We start from the raw sequence: 23,960 nt of genomic DNA on the forward strand, positions 1-23,960 counted from the left end.
TGGCAAACATCAATGACATTTACTGTACATTTCATAGCTAAATAAGTATTTTAATAATATTTGGAAATTATGTATTTTAAATACACTCTCAAGGACTTTCTATGACATGTTTCTTAAATCTGGATGGTTTCTTTATGTTATGAGATGGTAAAAAAACTAATTTCCTTTCAGTTTTGCCCTGGTCTGTTTTGTAGGGAAAATACCTTGAAACCTGGGGTTTTTTTTGCGTGATAGAATTACACTGATAAAAGTCATAGAAAAGGATCAACTTTTAAAACAATATATCTTGTTAGAAGCCAACAGGTAATGTGTTGGTGTCCAAGCCTGTGACACTCAGGACATTAGAGCTCAAAACAATGCTGAACTACCCCAGCTGGGTAGCACAGGAGCTGCCGCTCCTGGTGAATGCCATGGTGAAATGCATCCACGTTCGCTCTTGGATTAGTTCCCTGAATGCGTATTTCTGAAAAAGGCAACAAAGAACAATAATGACGAAGCATGATGCTTTCAAGGAGGGAATGTCAGGCCATCCGTGATCTCACAAAGCATCCCGTGGAAAAACAAACCTTTAATTTTACTTAAAACAATTTAAGAGGGAACAAGACTTCCTTTTCCTTACGGCCTTTATGAAAGTCCGCAGACATGTTAGTGACAGACTGAGTCAACTTCAGTGTGCCATCTGAAGTCCGCTCAGGTGAATTCAACAGGCAGAGGCAGCTCCATGGCAACAAATGCTAAAGAAGCAGCCTGTGAGCCAGAGACCTAATTCTACAATGATATGTGGAGCATATTCTAGCAACAAGAAGAAAAATACATTTCAGACAGTGATAATGAGCAAAGCCTTAAAAAAATGTCCTCCTCAAGAATGGAAGTGGAACACTTTGGTAATTAGCAATTTTTCTGCACATTGAATGATTGTTCCTCAGAACAAAATAAATTCAAGGTGAGATTTTACAGCCTTTGTTTGGGCAATATTCAAGTCAATGTAACCCAATTGGTTTTTGTTTGGTTGGTTTTTCATTTAAATAGAGCCAGTGTGCATCTGTTTATTCACTCACAGCACATGAAGTCCTGAACTAGGAGTTACTACAAGAACAGCATGTTGAAGGTATTCATTGCTAGACTAGTGGCTGTGGACTGTTTGTGTATAAGGAGTCAATGAGGACAGGAAAATAATTTTTGAGTGTCATAATAATGGCAACATTAAAAAAGAATCTGTAAGATCAGATACATCTTAATTTTTTTAAAGTGGATACTTGGATTACCCTACCACAAAAATAAATATCTTCTAAATCTGTTGTTTCAGCTTTCACAGTAACATACATGAATCTATATTTTCCCGTGACTGAATCACTGTAGAGGCCACAAAAGCGAAGAAACTCCAGTCTCTTACTTTCTTCTAACAATGTGGTTTTAGTGATATTAATATATTTCTGACCCCCAAAATAACTAGTCAGAGACAATTTTAAAGCACAGCTTGCTTTAGAAACGCTTGACATTGATATTGTGGTAAATTAACTTAGAGTGTCATAAAGATGCATGTGAAGGTTGCTGAAGTCTACCTTCCCAATTAATCTTCAGCATTGTTGGCTTCCTAGCTGAGCCATCTCTCAGCAAAATCACCTGCTTATTTGCTGACATCCAAATCTGGCTAGAGAAACTGGGGGCAACATAGTCATGTTCTAGTGGTAAGAAAAGCAAATTTGAATACAACCCTGCAGCCCAGACCTTGCTATTAGTACTACTGACTGCAGTGCCATTTTTGATGAACACCTAAAGACAGAAGCATCAAAAAAAAAAAAAAAAAAACAAAAAAAACAGAAAATGAACAATTTATACTAATCTATTACTTAAGGCCTAGTTTTCCCAGATTTGTGAATGAGCTGTATATAAAGATACCAAAGGAATCCTGCAAATCAGTCATGTTAGGTAACTTCGTTTGCTTCATAAAACCTTTCATGAGTTAAAGAAGTGATCTACACCAGTTTTTGACTGGATGCCAGAATCCCAAACAATAAGTTTTCTTTTGCATTGGATTTATTTCAGTATGGCTCATAAATACTAACACAATTCTTACTTAATGCAAGTATTCCAAAGCACTTTTTTATAAACTAATTCAATATTTACTGCAGTAAATATTTTGATATCTTCCAAATGCTCGTCTACTATTCAACACATAGCAAAGCCCATGTTTTTGTTCCTACAGGCTGACACAAAACATTCCGAATAGATCAAACACACATGAAAAAAGCCAACAGTGTCTGTTAGGGTAAGTCTTCTAACAGCAAAAAAATACACTGCTGAATGGCTACTTTCATAAGTTATATGGCCAATGTCATAAGTATTGTCATAAGTATACCAGTGTGACTCTCATGATTAACTGCTTGGGGAATTGCAGTTTGGTTCACTGTGAAGTTGTTTTCTTTGAGAAAAATCTGTATTGCATGCTTTTACCAAAACCAATACTGTTTTATTCAGTTTTGCCATATATGCTGCCCAGCATAAAGGAACAATGGCAGTAAACACAGTGAGATAGTCAGGACTAAAACTTTAGCCATTTGCAGCCAAACCATTGTTCATGAATCAGCTCCTGAACTCCTGCTGTTTCAAATCCAGGATGCTAATTTAAAACAAGATTAATTTGTGGTTCTCACTCGTAAGTTGAGTGCAATAGTTCTCCAACCAGTAAAGTAGCCATGTGGCCGTCTTCTTTGCTGAGTCAGCAATGTCCTAAAGCATCAAAGTGGCCAGCTGAGGGTGGTCACCCATTCAGCAAATCAAACTCATTTGTTGTGTAGTTTCTTCTGGAAGAAGCACTAGTTCAACTGCAGTGTTTGCTCAGCCAGTAGCGTAAACTAAAATGGCTTTTACTAGGAACTTTTGACAATGTTAGTATACCAGAAAATCTTTCTTTCCTTTTCTTTTTCTTCTCTTATTTTTTTTTCTTACCTTAAATAAACAAGGTTAAAGCTTGTCTTTAACTTTTATAAGGGCTTTTACATGCCTTTCTTACCAATTGGCAGTGCAGAGTGCACACCAAAGTATCAGGCAGAACACGAAGATCATGTAGACACAAAAAAAAACTTAGATCATTCCTGCTCTGAGACTTCAGAAACTGAAGATTAGGTGCTGCTCCAAAGTTCTCCTCCTAAAGTGCTGCTGTCAAAACACATGCTAGTCCACAGTGCACCCTCAGTTCACTACCTAGACGAGTCCCTGCACTGTTTTTCTTGGATTGCACTAACACTGTTGTGCAATAACAGTCTATAAACTCTATTTAATTAGCATTCATCTTGCTGTTTGCTACTGCAATAAAACTTTATTTACTACAATCTAATTGTTTATCTATAATCTCCTTATTTGTATAGCTGCAGTCTGTGTGTTGTAAGAAAAATTCACACATCTTCTACATTTGCTACCAGGCTTCAACTAGAAAGGGAAAACCAACTTCAAGATAGGTGTCTTTCATGCACAAGTATGCATTCCAGTACATTTAATACTTTAATTATTCTGAATGCTTGAATTAGTAATTTTGCTAATTGTCTTGCACTGTGTAATATAAATGTTGGGGGTTTTTTACATTTTGTTATATAATATTGATTACAAATAATAGCATAATAAGCCAGTGAAATTATAACTTGCAGATCAGGAAGAACAAGTACAGAACAGTTAAATGTTTCCAAGGTTTGAGTATCCAAAATAATTATTGGATAAATTAAAATGTCCTTTTAGAACAGAAGTCAAATTTCAGTATATTCCCATCTTGTTGGAATATTCAATATTAACTAGATTAAAACCTGATATTTACTTCCCCCTCCCTTCCTAGTCCCAAGAAACCTTGTTTTCAGAATATGCTGTTTATGCTGGTTACAGAAACCTCCTGACAAATAAATAATGTAGATTTAAGCATCCCCGTAGGTTTTTCTTAGGGAAAAAGTTACCTAGTCTTTCTCAGAGCTGAAACTCAAAATAGAAATATGATAGCCATTGAGCTCAGTGCCCTTGAGATCACTTGGCACCCCAGCAGGGCTTTTCAGGTTTGCTCTTTACTACTGCAGAACCTGAGTTCAGATCACATTTTATGAGAGTAATCCTATTTGTAGATCAAACCTTACATTTTAGAAGTAGCTTGTATTTCAGAGATACTACACAAAAAAAACCCCAAGAAATCCAGCTAGAAAAATATGACAGAAAGTGTTGAAAATGTAAGTGGCAAAAAAGCTGATATTACACACACAAAAATGTGCTTTTGTGGTCTTGGGGTAATGAAGCAGATACCAGGTTATAAACCAAAGTACCTCTATAAACAGGAACAAAACCCCTTTCACCACAGTTACTGCACATTTGGTTGCTTTGTGCGCATACATATTTTTCATGATGAGCAGCATAAATATTGAAAAGGTAGAATGCTTGCAAATGTAACATACAAGTACAAAACATAGAAATACTATAAATGCAAAATGTTTAAAAAATAATTCATTAAAAAAATGTTAAAAAAAAAATTTCTATGTCCAGGAGGTACAATGATGTATTGCAGTCCAGTGCAAAGGAAGGTACAGCATTCACTAACATTTGCTATTAGTGAATCTTTCTTACTAAACTTATGCTTCAGTAAGGAAAGTGCTTATGAATAAACTTAGGTAGCAGGTACAATATTATGAAAAGGTAGTTTGATTATCTTTCCAGAGCTCAGACAGTTAGAAGTAGCATTGTGTTACATTAAAAGAATGGTCAGATTGAGAGCCATATGCAAGGGGTGTAGAGGACCAGCTTATTACAAAAACAAACATAACCCCCTCCAGCCAAAACTAAATCTTTCAAGGTTTAGTATTGTTTGCTGCCTAATCACTGTCATCACCCAAATCAGCGGAATCAAACATCTTTAGAATAAATTGATGCAATTACTTGATAATTCTGCAACTTCTGTAGAATATAAAATCTTTTCCAAACAGTTTTAGTCTTTACTTAGCCATCCAGGCTAACAGTAGGAAAATCATGTTGTTAACATGGACAGGCTGTGGCCTTTACCAGGTTGTTTCATTTCACTAATATCAGAGCAGTACTGTAAGTCCTAAGAAAGTGTGAAGCCCTGAGGTTGTACTGCCACAGAAGTACTATCAGCGCTCTTCACTGTTTGTCAGGTCTTTCTTACAGGCATCCATGATCTTTGAAACTTTTCCTGTCTTTGTCAGTAAGAAATTATAAATCTCCTTGCGATCTGTGATTAAGAAGCACCAGCCTTGTCAAGAGGTGTTTCCATAATCTCTGTATCAATTTACTTTGCTCTCCATAAAAATACCCCAAGATGCTGTTAATACTGCGGGTAATTACACCCGCAGATAGATTGCATCTTCGCATTTCTAGCAAGAAGCATATGAGTTGTTAAATATTTGTCAGCCAGTGGCTTTGCTGAGAGAAAATTGCTCCAAATTGGAAATCCAAATTATTTCATCACCTTCTCCCATGCTTCAAAATGATTTTGAAATACCACTGCTGATCCACAAAGACCTACAGAGCCAAGGGTAAATGAAAGCCTGCTGTGGAACAACTGGCCTGTGACAACATGGTTTAGCAAGGTGTGTAAAGATGTCTTGCAGTACATCCCCAGGCAGCCAGAAGTCTATATGGCAAAAGATCAAAGTGAGACAGCACAGATAACACAAAAGCAGCGGGGTTTAGCACTGGCTGTGAACTCAGCTTGAGCAAGCTGGTAGTACTCAGGTGGCTGGCACATAGTGCGCTCCATCCTGCTGCAAACATGCTTTCTGTGCAGGCCAGCTGTTGTAAAATGAGCTCTGATTCATAGCTGCAGCTTTTGTGATCCTTGGCTATGGTGGGGTACATGCTGAAACTCACAGGTAAGATAAGTGCAGGGCTCCCAGAGCACCTCTAATGTTTCTGGTGTTTATTTTCCTTATTGTTTTAGAGGGAAGATGGTTTAACTGAGGATTGCTCCATGTGGTTATGACTACATACATGGAAACTATGAAGCCAAAATGCCCCAAGATAAACACAGCAGGATTTCATGAATGGGAAGTGGTGCTTGGCTATTTTCTGGATACTGTGAGCAAGTCTCACATGCAACTTCTGTTAGCACTAATCCCCATGCATTTAGAGCAAAGACAGATTAGAATTCTGTGGTGGTGCTTTCCAGAATGCACTGTAATCAAGAGAAACAAGACAGACTTCTCATATTTCCTGTAGCTTATAAAGGTGCCCAGTAAAATTGATTCATTAAAAACCCCAGGTAACTGCAGCCTTTGAAGCCCTCCAGGAAATAATGTACAGTGCCAAAAAGGCAAGTATCCCATGTACCACAAAGCAAGGACATCAGGACTGACTGGACCAATGATAAAGTTCCTAGAACATCGGGTGATTAATCTTATTTTGGAAGGATTTAAAAATGTTGGCTTATATGACTGATTTCCTTTCACTCTGGTAAGCATGTAGATGCCAAGAGACCTTCGCTTCTGCACATCCTCAGTTGCTTTTCATGAAGTTTAAACGAAAAACATGCTTAGAGCTGTACATCCAACTTAGGGAAAGGTTAAAATGTCAAAAAAGTCACACTGCTGAGAGGTACCACAGAAAAAGTTCTAGCTGTAAGGTGAGCAGAATCAAAACCCAAGGTTCATTGACATAGATTAAGTATGATTATTTCAAAGCTTGAAATTTATCTGATAGCTGCTTGTATGTACCTACCAGGTTGGCATATTGAGTAGCAACCAACCAAATATCTGTCATTTTGCAACACTGATCCAATAGCTACTGAAGCCATTATACAGAGTGAAAATGTAGTTTGTTGCCTAATAAATATGATCAATTTTTTGAGTCTAAAATTCCAGCCTTTTAGGTGGAACCTACCTTTTCATCAAAGCAATAGTTGCTTTATTGCTCCATGCCATTCCATGCTATTCTATATTATTCCATGTTGTTCCGTGCCCTTGTACTCTGGTATTTATTCTGATTTTAATTTGTGCTATCAATGCACTTCTACCTGGGGATTTTATTACTAGAGCCTTACAGAACTTGCATCCTGGTTATTTTAAGCATATAGGGCTGTAGCAGTCATGGAAGCCTCTCAGATTAACAATGATGCTGTGAACACACTTCTAACAGTGCTAGTCTCATGTGCAAGAATGCCGCTGGTAAAAACACTATGTGTGATAACATTTCCAAAAGTAACATTTCACCAGTGTTACTCGTGAGCAGTAAAACTCTCCTGAGGGACCTGTAGACATCACACCCATGTTAACAGTGTGACAGGCAGACAATCACATCGTACTACACCAGCTCTAGGCATCAGTTTTTAAAAAGGCGGTATTTTAGTTCGTCTCCATAAATGTAAATTAAGTTTAATAAAGGATATTTTATCAAGCAGGCTAGTATAAAATTAGTAATAATTAAAAAAGAAACCCTTTCTGTAATATCAGCTGTTCTTGAATGACACCACATTTACCAGTAGGTCAGCCGAAGAATATCCACTTAGGATAACTTATTTGTTATTTTGATTCGTAAACTCCTATGGAAGAGCTCTGAACTGAGTCAGAGATCATGCAAGCTGTAGCTACTGTAATAATAATTTAAAACAATCAATTACTTTTGATGAAACTCATTTTATATGGATGAACTATTTTGCAGTTATAAATCTTTAAGAGAAAAGGAAAACATTAACAATATAAACATCCACTCTTATTTATAAACAGTCATCTTCTTTACAGGCCATAGGGAATGTTTCAAGTGACTATAGAATTCTTGCTTTAAATCTATGTTAGCATGATAATTGTCTTTAAAATGATGAGTCATTTGGATTTCAGCTAAGACAGCTCAGCTTGCAGAGCTGCCTGGTAGAGTAATGAGATAGGATACAGACACAAGCCACCCTTTGCCCCTGAGATTCTATCAGGAATAGTTTTTAAGTGCTCTTGTCACATTTCATATTAGTAGGAGTGTAAGAAGGGTTGCTGAAATTAGGTCAGGTTCTCTGAGCATTGCCAGATAAGTCACTCCAGAGGGGAGATCAAATTTTTCTAGTTTGATTGTTCCAGTGCTCTGGGCTTCTAGCAAGTATTAAACCTGCCATGGGATGAAGCTGGTTTATTGCAGTTCTTCAAATTTGCTAGAACTATTGCTCTTCAGAGAATTTATACCACTGACAGCTCTTAGATAGCCCTGTTTGCACAGCAGCATGAAAACCAGGTTGGAATTTCAAGAGTACACCTTTTCACTACACGGATGCAATAATGCCATGCTGTACTACTAAAGAATCAAAGTTTGGCTCATAATCTACAAACCTGAGTGACGCACTTATCTAATTCCCATACTGACACAACTCCTCTGTACAATCACAGCTGGTGGAAATTGAAGCCTGGGGAAGTAACGATGCAGTGTGCTACCTAGCCCTGAGCTGGGTGTTCAAGGCAAACCCAGCTCTCACACTCATATTCTCTTACCCTACAGGCTGGTGAAAAAAGCAGGTAATGCCTTAGCTACATTTACTGCCGTCTTTTCAGTAGTAACTTCATGTGAGTGCAACTGAGCTACTTTGATTGTGATCCTCTTTACTAAGTAAATAAACAAATATAAATCTCACTTCAAGATTTTGTACCAGACACTGCTCAGAATACCCAAGCCCTTAGGATGACATCTGTTCAGACAGATATTATTATTTCCTTACAAAATATCCTCACTGAATAGACCTGAAATACCCACCTAAACTAAGCTTTGAATAGAAAACAAGTTCATGGGATAATAACCTGTTTTCCACATAATTTTCTAGATTTTCTCTTCCATTAAGTTAAAAGCCCCAGACAATCTGATCTTGCTAGGAATTCCCAAATGAGAAGCACAAATGCAAGTTAGAAGAAAGGAATGCTTTAAAATGAGAAGAGTTAAATACTACTTCAACATTTTTGAAGGTTTAAAGCTATTTTCTCATTTGGTCTTGGCACAGTGCTTTATATAAAACAACAAATGTAAATATTTATTTCAAAGCCTGGTTTTGTATATCCAAAAATTTTAAGGATGACAGCCAAACGTCTTGTCAATTCACTGGGAGAGCCCAAACAGAAACAACCCTTCTCTGTTGTGATATCCACTGCATAATAATGGAGTAAACTCTCCTGCCAGAAAATAGCTATTAATTTTCTTTTCTACTACCTTGGATCTGCCCCACACATAAATAAGTGATTAGTATGAAATATACAGTATTCCTAAGAATGCATTTAATGCCACTTTCATTATCTCCAGATATTCTTCAGACCATAAATGTGTTCTGAGGGCAAACATGCAATACACAGGTAGAGGTCATGACTAAAAATGTTGGTATTTTCATATGATTTATGATACGAACTGTTATTTGCTATGATTTTATGAGCAGTATGTAGCTGACTCAGAAAGAATTGCAGCATTTAGAAAATAGAAACTAGTTTCTCTAGAAAGGTCATATAATCGGCTTCTGGTTTATAGTGCTTATACCTAAAAGATGTCAAGAAACAGTATCTAAAAAAATTCATGGTGAAATCAGACTGGGTTACAAACCAAAGAGTTTATAATGCTAAACCTACTAACCTGTGTCATTAAAAGGATAGGAATTATATTTATTAAGAAAATGATAATAATATAAATAATAAATAAATTATCAAGGAAATCTTTAAAGATTTCACATTAAATAAATCCCTTACTTTGAATAAATATTATTGAAGCATAACATTCCTTGGGTGAATTATTATTGTTTGCAATTCTATAGCTGTTTAAAGCACAAAAAGAGATTATCTTTCCTTTTACCACATTAAAATACAATTTTTAAGGTGAATAAAAGAGCTGTTCCTGGAGCAACTGAATGCAGAACATTTTCAAAAAAGAGTGAACAAAAGCAAGTCTTGATGCAATAAACTCACTGAATATTCCCCCACTTTGCCTTGTAGCGCCTTTGTGTAACGCTAACAAGTTGCAGCCACCTGATGAGAAAAACAACCCTTTCAGAAAGCACGTGATCTTGAAACAGCACAAAAGTGTATGTTTGCAAACTTGCACAGGACTTGTTTCATCGTTAAAGAAATAATTCAAATTTGGTTTTCTACAGAGGAAATATTGATCAAATAACTACATTTACAACTATAAACGATGATAGTTTTTTGATAGTAAGAAATGAGCAATTCCATTTTTTTGGTGGATGGATACATATTGACTGACTGCTACACTTAGAGGCAACATCTTCTCTGTACCTTTTAAAATTATGTTACCATTTCATTATTCTCATCATCTTCTAGACCAAAGTGAAACATATTTCTTTTCCTGCCTGTACAAATACACAGCTAATTAGAGACATACAGCTCAGCTGAGAAGATGGGAGACAGCACTTCATAAAGCAAAAGCAATCCAAACTTAATTTATTTATTTGAATTTTGGGACTTGGATGTTGCTTTGGATATTGTCATTGTAGAATCTTCATGTGCCTTTAAACAAACTTTCCTGAGTATGAAATTTCCTGGAGTTCCCTGTTGGAACTCAAAATGCTGTTAAAGCCTTGAACATCAGAGTGAACTACATCCCACAGTGGTGATTTTTTTCAGCTTACTTTTTGGGGGATGTAAAAGCTGTATGATCAAGTTCTGGGCCCCTCAGTTTAAGAAGGACAGGGACCTGCTGGAGAGAGTCCAGCACAGGGCAACTAAGATGATTAAGGGAGTGGAGCATCTCCCTTATGAGGAAAGACTGAGGGAGCTGGGTCTCTATAGTTTGGAGAAGAGGAGACTGAGGGGTGACCTTATTAGTGTATATAAATATATAAAGGGGGAGTGTCACGAGGATGGAGCCAGGCTCTTCTCAGTGGCAAACAATGATAGGACAAGGGGCAATGGGTACAAACTGGAACACAAGAGGTTCCACTTAAACTTGAGAAGAAACTTCTTCTCAGTGAGGGTGACAGAACACTGGAACAGGCTGCCCAGGGAGGTTGTGGAGTCTCCTTCTCTGGAGACATTCAAAACCCGCCTGGACACGTTCCTGTGTAACCTTATCTAGGTGTTCCTGCTCCAGCATGGGGATTGGACTAGATGATCTTTTGAGGTCCCTTCCAATCTCTAACATACTGTGATACTGCGATACTGTGACCTCTTAACCAGTCTGTCCCCTGCTTTCTCTCAGCTAAATCTGCCAGAGCTGGGGATGACTAAGTTGTGACATAGCTTATGAAAAGAATACTCTAGATAGAGGAGCATTACCTCAGTGACTGCCTTCAAACTCAACTGTTAGAATATGAGCTGAAGAAGTCAGTGGGTCAAAACCTGATGACATTTTTCTCTCTCAGCTTGCAGAGGTGAGAGAGTCATGTATTCAGGAGGGAAAGAAGGTGTTGCTTGTGGGACAACCATTTTCTGATGTACAGTCTGTCTCATCTAACATCTTCTGGTCTTCCCATGTCCCATATTTTACCTAATTACTGTTTATTCTCTGTTCTGATGAAATACTGAATAACACAAAAATTCTGCTTTCATTCTACCACAGATGTCTGGTCTTCTGAAGGAATCGCAGTTCTGCGTATTATCCATTTGTATTATAGCAATTCTCTCAGATAGGTACAGATTTTTCTGCTTATATTTGGACACCAGAGGAGCCCTGAAGTTTGTCAGCTGGTATTTCTGTTAAAACAACCCCTTGGAGTCCCTGTGGGGGTGCAAAACTGTTTTGTGCCAATGTATTTCAATGACGTCAAGGAGAAGTCAGGCCCAAAACTGCCATAGAAATTAAGCAGAGGCTTTGAAAAATGCTCTTATCAAAGGCTCTGTTATTTATAAAATTTGTCTTAAATTAAATTATACATTTAAAATGCATTGCAATCACCCTGAGATACATCTGGTTCATTATTGTAGTTCACTCCTGTTTAATTTCTTCCTGGTTTCTCTCAAGACAATCTCTGAAATGTAAGGCACTATTGCTTTAACTGAGGATATATTCACTCAGATAAAGAGACATCTCAGTAATTTGGCATTTTAAAGCCTATGTTCCAGAGTTATGAACAACTTTGGAAAGACAAGAATTGCTATCCAAATAGAAAATTTTATCTGATGGGCACATTTTGGGATTAACAAAAATGTGGAAAGCTCATGCTACAGTCAGAATTGTGCAGTACAGGAACAGAATAAGTTTATTGATAGCAATTAAACTGTTCACTTATGAAACGAAGTTGTTACTCTTTGAATTTCAGATTTCCAAGCAAGCTCATTAACGAAATTGTACTTGTGTACTTCATGTATTCATATAGCCTTGGCAGAAATGGAGATGGCTGGAGATGAAAGGTAGTAAGTAGAGTTCGCAATTGTTATACTTATTTTTTCAAAAATCTTACTTATTTTAACTTCTAGACATAAAATCTGTAGCTTTAATACTCTTTGTACAGTATAAACTGTACTAATTTTCAGGGATGTGGACTGGCTGGGGCTGCTAGATAGGATGAAATAACTATGCAATATCTGTCTCTAATTCTCCCTTCTCTGGGGCCTGTAGCAGTAGTTTAAAGGGGTTATTGTACAATGTGGGGGCTTTATAGGACTGGATGGAAAGGAAAAATCAGGCCTAAGTTGCTATATTTCATATGTTTCAGACCAGAAGCTTGTGACGTTTGCTTTCCCTCTGTAAGTCCTTCTAGACTTTGAAAATGTCTGGAGCAGAAGTTAAGCAGAAGTTAATCACCCAGTTTAAAAGTTGCAATCCTGGACCATCCACTTACCTGATGCATAACTTTTAGAGGTATATAAGCACGTTGAGTAACTCCCATTTGATTTGTAAGCTCCCTAAAATTCAGTTTCTGTCACAGTCTGAGCAAATCAGAATGTATCTCAAGGATTCAGGATCTAGAAATAATCATTTTCTAGGGCCCAGTGAAAACATTCTTTAAAATTGCCCAATTCCCTGAACAGGACTTTGAAAAAAAAGTATTGCCACTGTTTCTCCAGTGATGGTTGTGAGAGAAGCACAGATCCTTATACTTACATAAGATATCTAATGCATAAAGCACTTTACTGGGGATACTGGCTTGGTGCTTTCATCAGGAGAACGTTGAAATCCCTTTCTCCTATTCCCCAGAGGACTATGCTTACATCACACTTACTGGTCATTCTGAGGAAAGCAAAAAAGGAATATAATTTGCAGGTTGTACAGAACTGGGAGAAGTAGCTGATACACCAAGGGGTTGTGCTGACAATAAGAGGGACCTCGGCAGAGTGGAGTAATAGGCAAACAGGAATGGCTTGAAGGTCAACAAATAGACGTGCCAAGTCCTACCTCTGGGGAGGAATAACCTCATGCACCAGTACGGGTTGGGATCAGCTAGAAAGCAGCTTTGTAGAAGATGCTCCAGGGATATGAGCCAGCAATGTGTCTTTGCAGCACCTAAAGTCAAAAGACTCCTGGGCTTAAATTAGGCAGAGCATTGTCAGAAGGCTGAGGGAGGTGACTCTTCCTCTCTACTCAGTCCAGGTAAGCCATGTCTGGAGTGCTAGGTCCAGTTCTGGGCTCCCCAGGAGAAGAGGCACAAAGACATACAAGGTCAGCAAAGATCCACAAAGATGGCAAGGGGCTTGAAGCATTTGCTGCATCAGGAGAAGCTGAGAGAGCTGGGACTTTTCAGCCTGGAGAAGGGAAGGCTTAGGGACATCGTATCCATGGGCACGGATACCTGAAGTAAATCAGTAAAGAAGATAGAGCCAGACTTTTCAATGGTATCTAGTGACAGGACAAAAGGTGATGTGCACAAACTGAAACACAAGAAATTCTACTTAAACGTAAAACAAAAAAAGATTCTTACTGTGAGGGTGACTGGGCACTGGCCCAGGTTGCCCAGAGAGGTTGTGCAGTCTCCAGATGTAGCTGGACATGGCTGGGGGCAACCTTCTCTAGCTGAGCCCACTAAAGACATTTTGCTACCTTTTGCATTAGATATCTCTAGAAATGGCTGGTTTCTGAACAGGATATTTTTGGCTTTTCACTAACAATTTTATTCTGTTCTACTGCCCTCATGCTCTCTTCTGAAGTCTAGTGCAGAAGAAGCTTTTGTTGTATCTAATTACTCATAGACAAATTGACAAATTTACCAAGCCCTAAGGGTTACTTGAAGTACCCACAGATGCCTTTTCAAACTTTAGGGAAAACCCTGTGATCTGATTTTTCCACTGAACGCTTACCAGTCTGCAAGCTCAGCCGGGGGGGTAATGTGATGGACGAGGCATGGAAAAATCTCATTTGGGAAGGGATTCTCTTCTTCATTAGATCTTTCCTGAGAGAGCTGGTTGAATTATTTTCTGATTTAAATAGGTAATGTGAAACACTGTATAATTAGAGTGAAAATAGCAGATGTAGCCAACAGGCAGGGTTGAAAAGGAACAAGGTACTGCCAAAACCTTGCTTCATTTGTTACGTTGTCATCACTGATTATTATCTGTCAGTCACAGAGGTATCAAAAACTGATTCTTCCCTGTCACTGTATGGGGGTTTGTGCTGTCCTAGTTGTCTTCTTAGAGCTAAAAATTGCACTGTATTCACACTGTATTCACACTGTAAGGTGCAGAACCATATCATTTAGAAGTTTGCTTTCAACTCTTTTTTTCCTTTCCCCCCTTGAAGCAGATTAATGATGGTAGAAGTATCTGCAGCAGCCTATCTGTCACCAGAAAACAATAAGGCAGCCAGAGCTGTAGTGGTAGACTTACTGGAAAGGTATTGCGTGATCAGGTTAAACTTAACAAACTGAACTTGCTTCCATTTTCTTAAGAATCGGTTCCACAATGAATTAGCTAACAAAATGTCATTGTGGTGACTGAAGGATGTAAACCAGATATAGGTTTGTTGAGTATGTCTGTAGAAGAGATGTTTATATCTCACATTTTAAATAGACATGGGGGATAAATGAACACGCAGTATGTTTTTCATCAAACATACTGCCTAGGAACTTTGAGTACTTGAGAAACAGCACTGGTTGCCAGCTGTATTTCAGATGATTTCCTTATCATGTAATCTCAGCAACAGAGGCACTGTGCAGACTTGGGGTTTTGCTACAAAGAATGCAAAAGCCCATGTTTTCTTTTGTTTCAAATAGTATAAAGCAGAAATCACTGCTTTTGGTAAACTTTCAGTGATGTAGAACTAACCTGAGAATTCAGAAGGTTTATGCATTTACTTGCTAAGAACTAAGTCTCACTGATTATAAGAGCATTAGAGAGCAAAGTCTGGCATCTGCCACTATTTTGTAACCATGAATACAGTGAACCTGAATGTCTCTTCTGCCAAGACTGTTTCTTACCACGTGAACCACCAACTGCGCTGAGAAACAACGCTGACAATTCTTTGTCAAAAATGGCCATTTCTGAAATAAGTAGGACAAGAGTGCAGAAAAGAGGACAGGAAAGGTCCTTTTTGCTATTCAAATGGCCACTCTGAACATACAAAGTGCAATTCTTGAGAAAGCTAGGGACCTGAAGGTTTGTTCTTTGTCCTGAATCTGAGACACCTTTTGTGTTGTGAATTCTGGAGGGACAGGGAAAGGTATGAAATATCCCATTTGACATAGATACAAGAGATTCAAAAGCAACTCTTGTTAATGCTGTTGTTTGTATTCAGACCAGTAGTGTAAACTGCAGGAGCATATTGCAAATTCATTAGTATCTACTTCAAGTCATGAGGAATTTTCAGTGTGTATTGCCTATATCAAATGGTTCTCCATTATTAGAAATTGTTTTTCTAGTCTTTGTCTGTAATACTAGTAGGCTGTAAAAGTGAAAGTGGTTAGCCATATTTTACCAAGAATTTGCAGAAGATTAGGCACATGCCCAGTGTCAGCTAATATGTCTGGGAAGCATGGGAAGCTGGGAAGCAGTAACTTCAAAAAAGAGTGATTGAAGAAGTGCAGGAAATCTTCTCGCTTGCCGCCTGATGCAAACTGAGTACCAGTGAATACCAGTGTCAGTATTTACACCATTCCAGTTAAATATTTTGTGTCGGGTTTTTTGTTTCTTTGGGTTTGTTTTTTTTCCCCTTTGAAGCTAGAGCATGCTTTCTGATACCAACAGAAACTGGGTAAGAACTGTTTTTGCTCTATTTATGCTTCCTTAGAATTCACACCATCTTTTCTGAGGTCCCTCTTGACACTAATCAAACATACACCATAATTATAAAACATCTGGAAAAAAATCTTCTGCAAAATCAGTTTTTCTCCACCAGTACTGAACCTTAACACATAGCAGAAATTGTACTGGGGGAGAAATGAAATAAAAGGAAGGGAATGAAACAAAAAGTCTCATTTCACTGAAGAAGTGCATAATAATTACTTCTAAGAAACAGCTCCATCCAAGGTCAGAAATGGAAGGTTAATTGAGTGCAATCCAGCCTAAGAATTTTGATGGCATATTACAATATTACATACTAGAAAAGAATTTACAACAAATACTCATGTGATTTCTTAGTCCTAATAATGCCAGAAATGCCAGATAGTCAGCTACTGTGTTGTCTGGACACATGGCATATTCTTGCTAATTGCAAGTACAAAAAAGCCAAATTAAAAAGTAGGGTTTATGGTAGTAGGAAATAGTAGAAAATGGACTGTGCTCTCGCAAGCTTTTTTCCTTCTCATTATTTGAGATAGAATTGAAATCCTGTGCCTGAAATTATACTGATTTCATCAACTATGAATATGTATTTTCCAAAATATATGGCTATGAACATATGGATCATATTTTCAATGCATGTCTCAAGTTTAAGAGCTATTAAAAGTCATCTGTTTCGTAATAAACTATTTCCAGTGTTAAAGCTTGACTTCTCAGATGCAATATTTTCCAGGAACATTTGCAGAAAACTGTGTGGGTTTTGTGTTTACCAATGAGAACAAACTACAGTGAGGAGGGTGTAATAATTTTTACATATTCGTTGCTTGTTTTGGCATTTGCACAGTCATACACTAGAAGTTTCTCCTGGAGACTTCCTTGTTCTGGCTTTCCTGTTATGCATCTGTTTTGTCCTGTTTGTCTCAAAGTGAAGGGGGAGATGCTTTGCCTTTGTGCAGGATGATGAATCACTATGCAATTTAGAGTGCACTGCCACTTGTATTAATTTCTTTATCAGATTACAGAAAGGGCCTTATTCTCCACTGCATCCTTTCCTCTAAAGCCTTGTGCAAAGTGCACAAAAAAGTTGTCATCACTGAAGTCCTGGAGTATGACAGAACAATTCTCTACTCATGGGGCACCTCCTGTCCCAGTACCTGGGAAAAGAATTAAATTCACATCTATAGCTCATCTGTGGATACTATGTTTTCTGAATGCTCCTGTGCTGTCCCGGGCATACTAAACCACCAGATGTATATTGTCCACTTACACTCCTATAAACTTGCTAGTAATTACAGCTACTTGCTACTAAGCTACCATACCATACCATGTATATAGCTGACTTTTACTTGTATACGTAAGAACTGCAATTCCCACCTACTTCTGGATACTTGCTACTAAGCTACCATACCATGTATATAGCTGACTTTTGCTTGTATACGTAAGAACTGCAATACTCACCTACTTCTGCATTGGGTGGCAGCCATAAAGTAGGCACACTCTTGCTCTGAAACTCATACTAAACCCTCACATAGGAATATGAAGATAGCCTTTGAAATCCTGAAATTAGAACTCGCTACCAATACACTGATAAAGCCAACTAAGACCATCAAGACACCACCAAGACACCACGGCATGGAATATGAAAGAAAGACTTACTTGTGCTTATGTTCAGTACTCATAGCAGTGCTTCCCAAGAAGATTCAAATTGCTGGTACCACAGTGTAAAGAATAGTTTCTCCTTTTGTGTTGTTCTTGGTGAAATTTCCAGCGCCCTGTTGCCCTTTCTGAACATCAGAAGTCACAAACAGGTGCAACACATTGCTCCAAAAGCATCAGTATGTGTGTTGAGGGGGAACAGGTAAAAGCCCATACCATGGGTTATATTTGCATAGTGCAGAGAAGCAGGTGACAGGACAAACACTAGAAAGTCATTGCTGGAAAAGCTAAAAAGAGTTTTGTATGAGGTGGTGTGCTGATGGATGCCGTATCTGGTATACCATGACAGGGACATCTGGAGTACAGCTGTCAGGCCTGACATACTGCTGCTGCTTGTCCACCGTGTAACCTGGCTAGGAGAGCCTGGGCAGCTACCCAACAGACCAGTGCAGACATTGTCTTCGTGCCTTCCCTTCAGTATGAGAGTCCATGGAGAGACAACAGAATTTGGCATGGTCTTAAATTAAGACAGGAATGTGTCATAATAACTGACTAGTCTATTCTCCTAAGCATATGTAATCTCCCCGGTATAGGTCAAGTTAGTTTCCGCTGGCCCCTGAGAAAAGGGTGAGGGAGGGATCCCCAGGCAGCTGCAGTGGGCCAAAATGCTGTCACATATAGACATGTCTATAGCATGGATTAGTGGTTGATCAGCATTATCTTGGGCCAGTACGTAGATGTTTGCTAGTCAGATTGCCAGGTAATCCTATGTTTAATGCTGTCTGGCAATGTCAGTGCTGAGACCCTGATGAGGAGGGACTGCCACATCGCTTTCTGTTCAGGTGCTCTGCGGCTGTAATGTGGAGGTGTACCACCCTGACCAAGACTACAGGCGTTATCCTGTATTTATGATAGTACTGTGGGAGGTTTCTCTGCAGAGAAGTGGCATTCCCTCAGGTCACCGTGACTGCTGGGGTCCTGTCGATTATTGCACTGCAGGAGCCTGCACTCACAGGGTTATCAGCCAGATCACTTTCATGATATCCTTCATATCCAAAGCCAAGACAATGTGAACTGTCTGAGAATTTGCCCTTAAGTGAGCTCCTGCAGGATGATGCAGAGACAGCTATAAAACCTTTGATCCTTCTGCTACAAGTGTTGAAGTGCTGCACTAAAGCAAACCTCTCTGGAGTCCCCCTGCCAGCTCTGTCTCCAATCTTCTCTGCAAGAGGAAGCAGCACCAGCCCTCTGGGATTCCTGCACCCCCTGCACCAGGATGCTGTCTGTGCTGCTGCCGAGGGGAGCTTGGCAGCAACTTCAATGTAACCAGATGTCTACGCAGGGTCTCCCATTGAGCTTGGTCCTGTTATCAGAGACATGAAAGGAAGGAGGCACTTCTTACATTTCCCTACATGGCCCAGAGCAACAGCTCTGCATGTGGGTTTTCTGTTCTTTTGCAGAGAAGGGAATGAAGGTGGGCCTAGTAAAGTAAATTGCAGGACTTTTTGTTTTGATTAAAGCCATTGTGTAACTAGTGCTTGTATTTTCTGTAGCTACATTCCTCCAGCTACATTCACAATAGAAGGCAGCTTATTTTAAGCTGAGAGGAAGACTTGACACAAGGTTACAGCAAAGAAAGAAAAACTAACAATATTGATAAAATACATGCTTCTTACAAAATTATCAGCCCTAATCCTTACAATGAAAATATGCTTTCCAAATCCAATGGCAAGGTTAAAGGAAAAACATCTAAATACATATATCAAAACTAACCCTGTTTTCTTATATGAAAAACATAATTTATTTTTTTTTATCTCTGAAGAAATGCCACATTCATGCCAAAAGCATAAAATACAGTGAAGAAAAGGGTGGCAGTATTTAAAACATGCAGATGAGCTCCAGAAACTTCTAAGGGCATTAGCATAGCTGACTGCAAAGGAGGTACTATTTATCTTAGGAGTCACTGGGTAATGTGTAACATATACAGAAAAGAGAGGTACAAGGTCAGCTCTCATATGCTTAGGAGCCCTGGTAGTTTGGAATTGGAAGTATTTTGAATGAGGCTGTCTGCCATTTAACTTCCAGGAAAAAATACTGTAGCAAACAAAATCTTTCAACCTTTTATTTTCTTTCTCATTTTCTGTATAGGAAAGTAAAATATTTTCTATTTTTGTCATCTCAAGAGGGTCTGAAAACTAAGAACAGATGAAAGAGAAATACTAACCATCTTCTTCCAGAAAAAAATATCTATAGAATCGTATATTTTAGGGTTTCAAAGGAACATTATGATTATCTAGTCAGAACTCCCTGACAGGCTGTAAAACCTCACCGAGTAATCTCTCCATCAAGCACATAACATCTGCTTGAGTAATTGCATACCTCTTAGAGAGATACCTAGTCATGATTTAAGGGCTGCAAGTGATGAAGTTCTGCAGTCCTTACTCAGGATTCGACTCAGTGAAAACATTGGCATATTATGCTCTCTGTCTGTTAGGTTTGGAGGAACAGAAAGAAATACCTAGCTTTAAATAGAGTCTTGTTTGAAATCTGTATGAATAAACTCTACAGAATTTAAAACAAACAAAAAGAAAATGCATCATAGGAATACTTGTGCACCACCTTCTCTTTTGTAAGGACACAAACCCACATTCTTCTATCCTTTTTTCTTGGGATTATCAGAAAACATAGACAAAAAAGTTAAATCCTGCAGGTGGATCTCTTTAAGTTTAAAGTGACTTACATTTCTAATTCAGTTACCTATACAGTTTCCAGCACTGTATGATGCATTGGTTCTAATATACAGTCTACTCTTTTTTTACATGTGGTAATACTCCACCTTCAGTATCTTTTTAAAGATGCTAATTTCAAGAGAATTACATCAGAGGCACCAACTAAGTAGTGAGGTGAGTTCTCTCACAAATGCCATAGGAATTCAAACCTCTGTATGCTGACTAGCCATCAGGTGTTCAGACTTGACACTAGGGCAAAACGGTGATTGAACTGCTCACTTACTGACAACTACCACAAAAGCTATGAGCTCTGTGGTAGAAATGAGGACTACCTGGCATTCTGAGCAACACATGTGTGCGTGTGGTGGAAACTGTATAAATATACTTGGTTGTGAAATGTGATCAAGAAACCTGATAAATCTGTACAGTCAAAGGTGGCATTTTCTGAACAGATGCATGTTATGTTCACAGATCGTCATGATGTGAACCTGCGCACATATGCAACTTTAAAGTACACACTACCAGAAATCACTTGCCCTCTTTCAGATCCATTAATGAATAGTAGATTCATATTTCAGAATACAACTTTGTCAAAACACGATTGTATTGGTAACCTTGTTTTCCGTGGTAGTGAATATTATGCATGCATAAACATTCAAACTGTGGTAGCTCTTCCCTTTGAAATAACAAATGTTTCCAATATTCATTTGCACCATGAGATACAAGAATAGATTTTGCTTACGTCCAGCGGTGTCCTGCTATTGCTTGAATTGACTGTCACAGCTGAAGGTCATGGAGTGACTCCGTGCCCATAAAAACAGATGAAATACTGGGAACCACTTAAAAAAAATGTAAAATCTTACCTTATTAAAAGCAAGCACAAACTCCTGAAAAATGTAAACTTTGAAAAGAGAAGCATCAGTCATAGCTTCTCAGCTCATCTTTCAGAGTTAAGTCAACAGAAAAAGCAGTCATAATATTTCCACACCTAAATAAAACAAGCTAGGAATTTCCTTTGGAGCTTATAGCAACTCAGATCATTTCCCTAGTGAGATAGAGGCTTCATTTGTGACCTTAGATAAATTGACCGGGACAAGGTTTCTGAAGGTATGTATATGCCTAGATGTACATTTAGATGTGTATTGGGGTATTTGCTACAGATTCTCACAACTAGCAGACACTTTACATGAGTGTCTATCTACTTTTAAAATGATCTTTCAATGTTTTTCCCAAAGGTCTGTGGATGACTAAGGGGTTCACAAGCCCATGAATCTTGGCTATTATAACTAATGATATTCAGATTTATTTTCATTTTGTATTTTGAAATAAGTAGTACGGTGCCTATGAAGCCTTTGAAACTATCAGTTCTGACAGTTTGCTCTAGGACAGTAGACTCTATTCCCCTCTGTAATATGAGAATAATTGTACCTTCACTAGGAGCTGCCAAATAAACAGGACACATCGTGAGACAGTCATTGAGTCATAATGTAGCCATATTTCAAGCTTGATATAAAGAAAGGAAATATCCACTTGCTGCATAAAGAATATATGCTTGTTCTGTAGCTTGTTCTCCCTAATTCCACAGTTGATCAGAGGAGGGAGAAAGAATACATCTCGGGTCTCATACAAAAATACAAATCAGGCAGGGGGGAGATCTTACACAAAAAGCTGATAGCATGTAAGTAGCAGAAATTGCAGAGCTGAGTGTTGCTCAGTACCTCCTGGAGTATTGCTCAGCACCTCAGAATCAGGGCAGAACTTGTATATTTGTTTCAGGCTTGATTCTGCAATACTAAATTAAATGAGTCATAGCAACTTATGCAGAATTCCCCTGAAATCAAAAGGCTAATTGAACAAAAATCACTCAGGATAGAAGGAGCTGCAGTGAGGCCCTTAGAGAGCACAGCTACAGGCACTTTAGACAACTGAAAATGCTCTTTCCACAAATGCACTCTGCATCTGTATGAATAAGCTAATTGCTGACGGGAAGGCACTGTTGGTGTTTATTAAATATGATGGCTCAGAAGCAACATCTGGCTCAAGCAATCCCTTGTTTTGAGAAGCCTGGAAGCAATATCAGGGAGAAACAATTTAAACATATTTCTTATTAACATATTTCTTCAGAAGCATTTGTGAGGAGCAATCATCAGAGCTAGGATAATGCAGAAGGCAGTTACTCTGACAGTTGCTATAGTCCAATGCTTTACTGTCACAGATTCATCACACATATGAGAAGCTATATTAAAGTCAGGAAAGGTCATTCTCAGATTTCTAGGTCATAAACTTCAATACTTACTCTTGTCACTTTTTACCTGTCACAGTGGCTCAGTAACATATGACTACTGAGGATCTTTATGTTGACAAAGTAGAAAGAGCAGATGCTGTATGCCATTTAACAATTTAGTTCTGCTATACTTTTTAGTTTTATAGAAATACGTTTATTTTTTGTACTAAGAGGCAGAAAACATTTCTGCTTCAAATTATTCAGCTATGGTTAGTCTGCATTAATTATTGTATATAAAAACATTTTATTCTTAAATCTGACTGGTAGAGATCACTTAGAGCATTCAACTAGAATAGTCTCAATAAAAACTAATTAAAAGCTCCTGTGAGTTTGAGCATTGTATCTGGTAGACTCAGTAACAAATAAAATGTAATTCTAAACATTCATTTTTACAAAAAACAAAACCAAAAAACCCCACAAAAACAAAAAACAAAATCTGAACAATAAGTTAATAAAGTGAAATAGTTATCTATTTTCAGATATAAAATCCCAGCGACTTAATTTATATATCACTATAGCAGACATGACACAATTGTGAATAATGCTATCCACTGTCATAAGTGGTACTTCAAGGTTTCCAGCAGAAAACTTATATTTTAATTTTCTGTTCATATAGAGCCAAAAGTAAGAGGCAAAGCCAGCCTAATAGCAATCCAAGGTTCTGTAGGAGAAACATCAACCAGGGTCGCCGTGTCTGAATATGAGTCATTTCAGGAAGCTAAAAAAAGAATAAGAACCAGAATGAGAGCCAGATATATTCATCTCTGGGAAAAATATTCTTAAGGGAAAACAAGGCAAACTTCATTAAAAAAACCCTTTCAAAATGCTGTTTCTGAAATATAGTTATTAAGCTGTAGGATTTTCTGTACATTGCAGCAACACTGATCTTGACAGTAACATTTAAATTAAACAAATTCTACCCATTTTGGTTCTTTCATCGGCACCAACAAGAATTATAAATGAGATTCCAAAATTTGTTAACTTCTAAATAGTTTTTGAAAATTTTATACAGCTATCTGTAAGGAAACGCTTATTTAGTAAATTCAGTGATTCCCTTTTGAGGGAATAAACTAGTTTGAGATTTTTTGTTTCAGTACTATATATAGGGCCAATCCTACTCTTACTGAAATAACTGGCAACCCTCCTGTTTGTTTGGGCTTTACTAAGCATACAAGTAGAAAACAGGATTTTTAA

General features: G+C 38.0%; 1 protein-coding gene across 1 annotated transcript in view; it reads right to left on the reverse strand.

Annotated features, from left to right (window-relative positions):
* Nucleotides 1–21,066: 21,066 nt before the first annotated feature.
* The window catches only part of SLC39A12 (solute carrier family 39 member 12), a 45,106-nt gene continuing 42,212 nt past the window's right edge, over nt 21,067–23,960 (reverse strand). The window contains exon 14 of the mRNA XM_061351987.1: nt 21,067–23,484. Within this exon, the coding sequence (XP_061207971.1) occupies nt 23,356–23,484 (129 nt within the window). The 3' untranslated portion in view covers nt 21,067–23,355. The remainder of the gene's footprint in view (nt 23,485–23,960) is intronic.

Source organism: Neopsephotus bourkii, unplaced genomic scaffold (assembly GCF_033783945.1).
Source record: "Neopsephotus bourkii isolate Nb327-2 ecotype Australia unplaced genomic scaffold, CSIRO-AGI_Nbou_v1 NB_53, whole genome shotgun sequence".
Lineage (NCBI taxonomy): Eukaryota > Metazoa > Chordata > Aves > Psittaciformes > Psittacidae > Neopsephotus > Neopsephotus bourkii.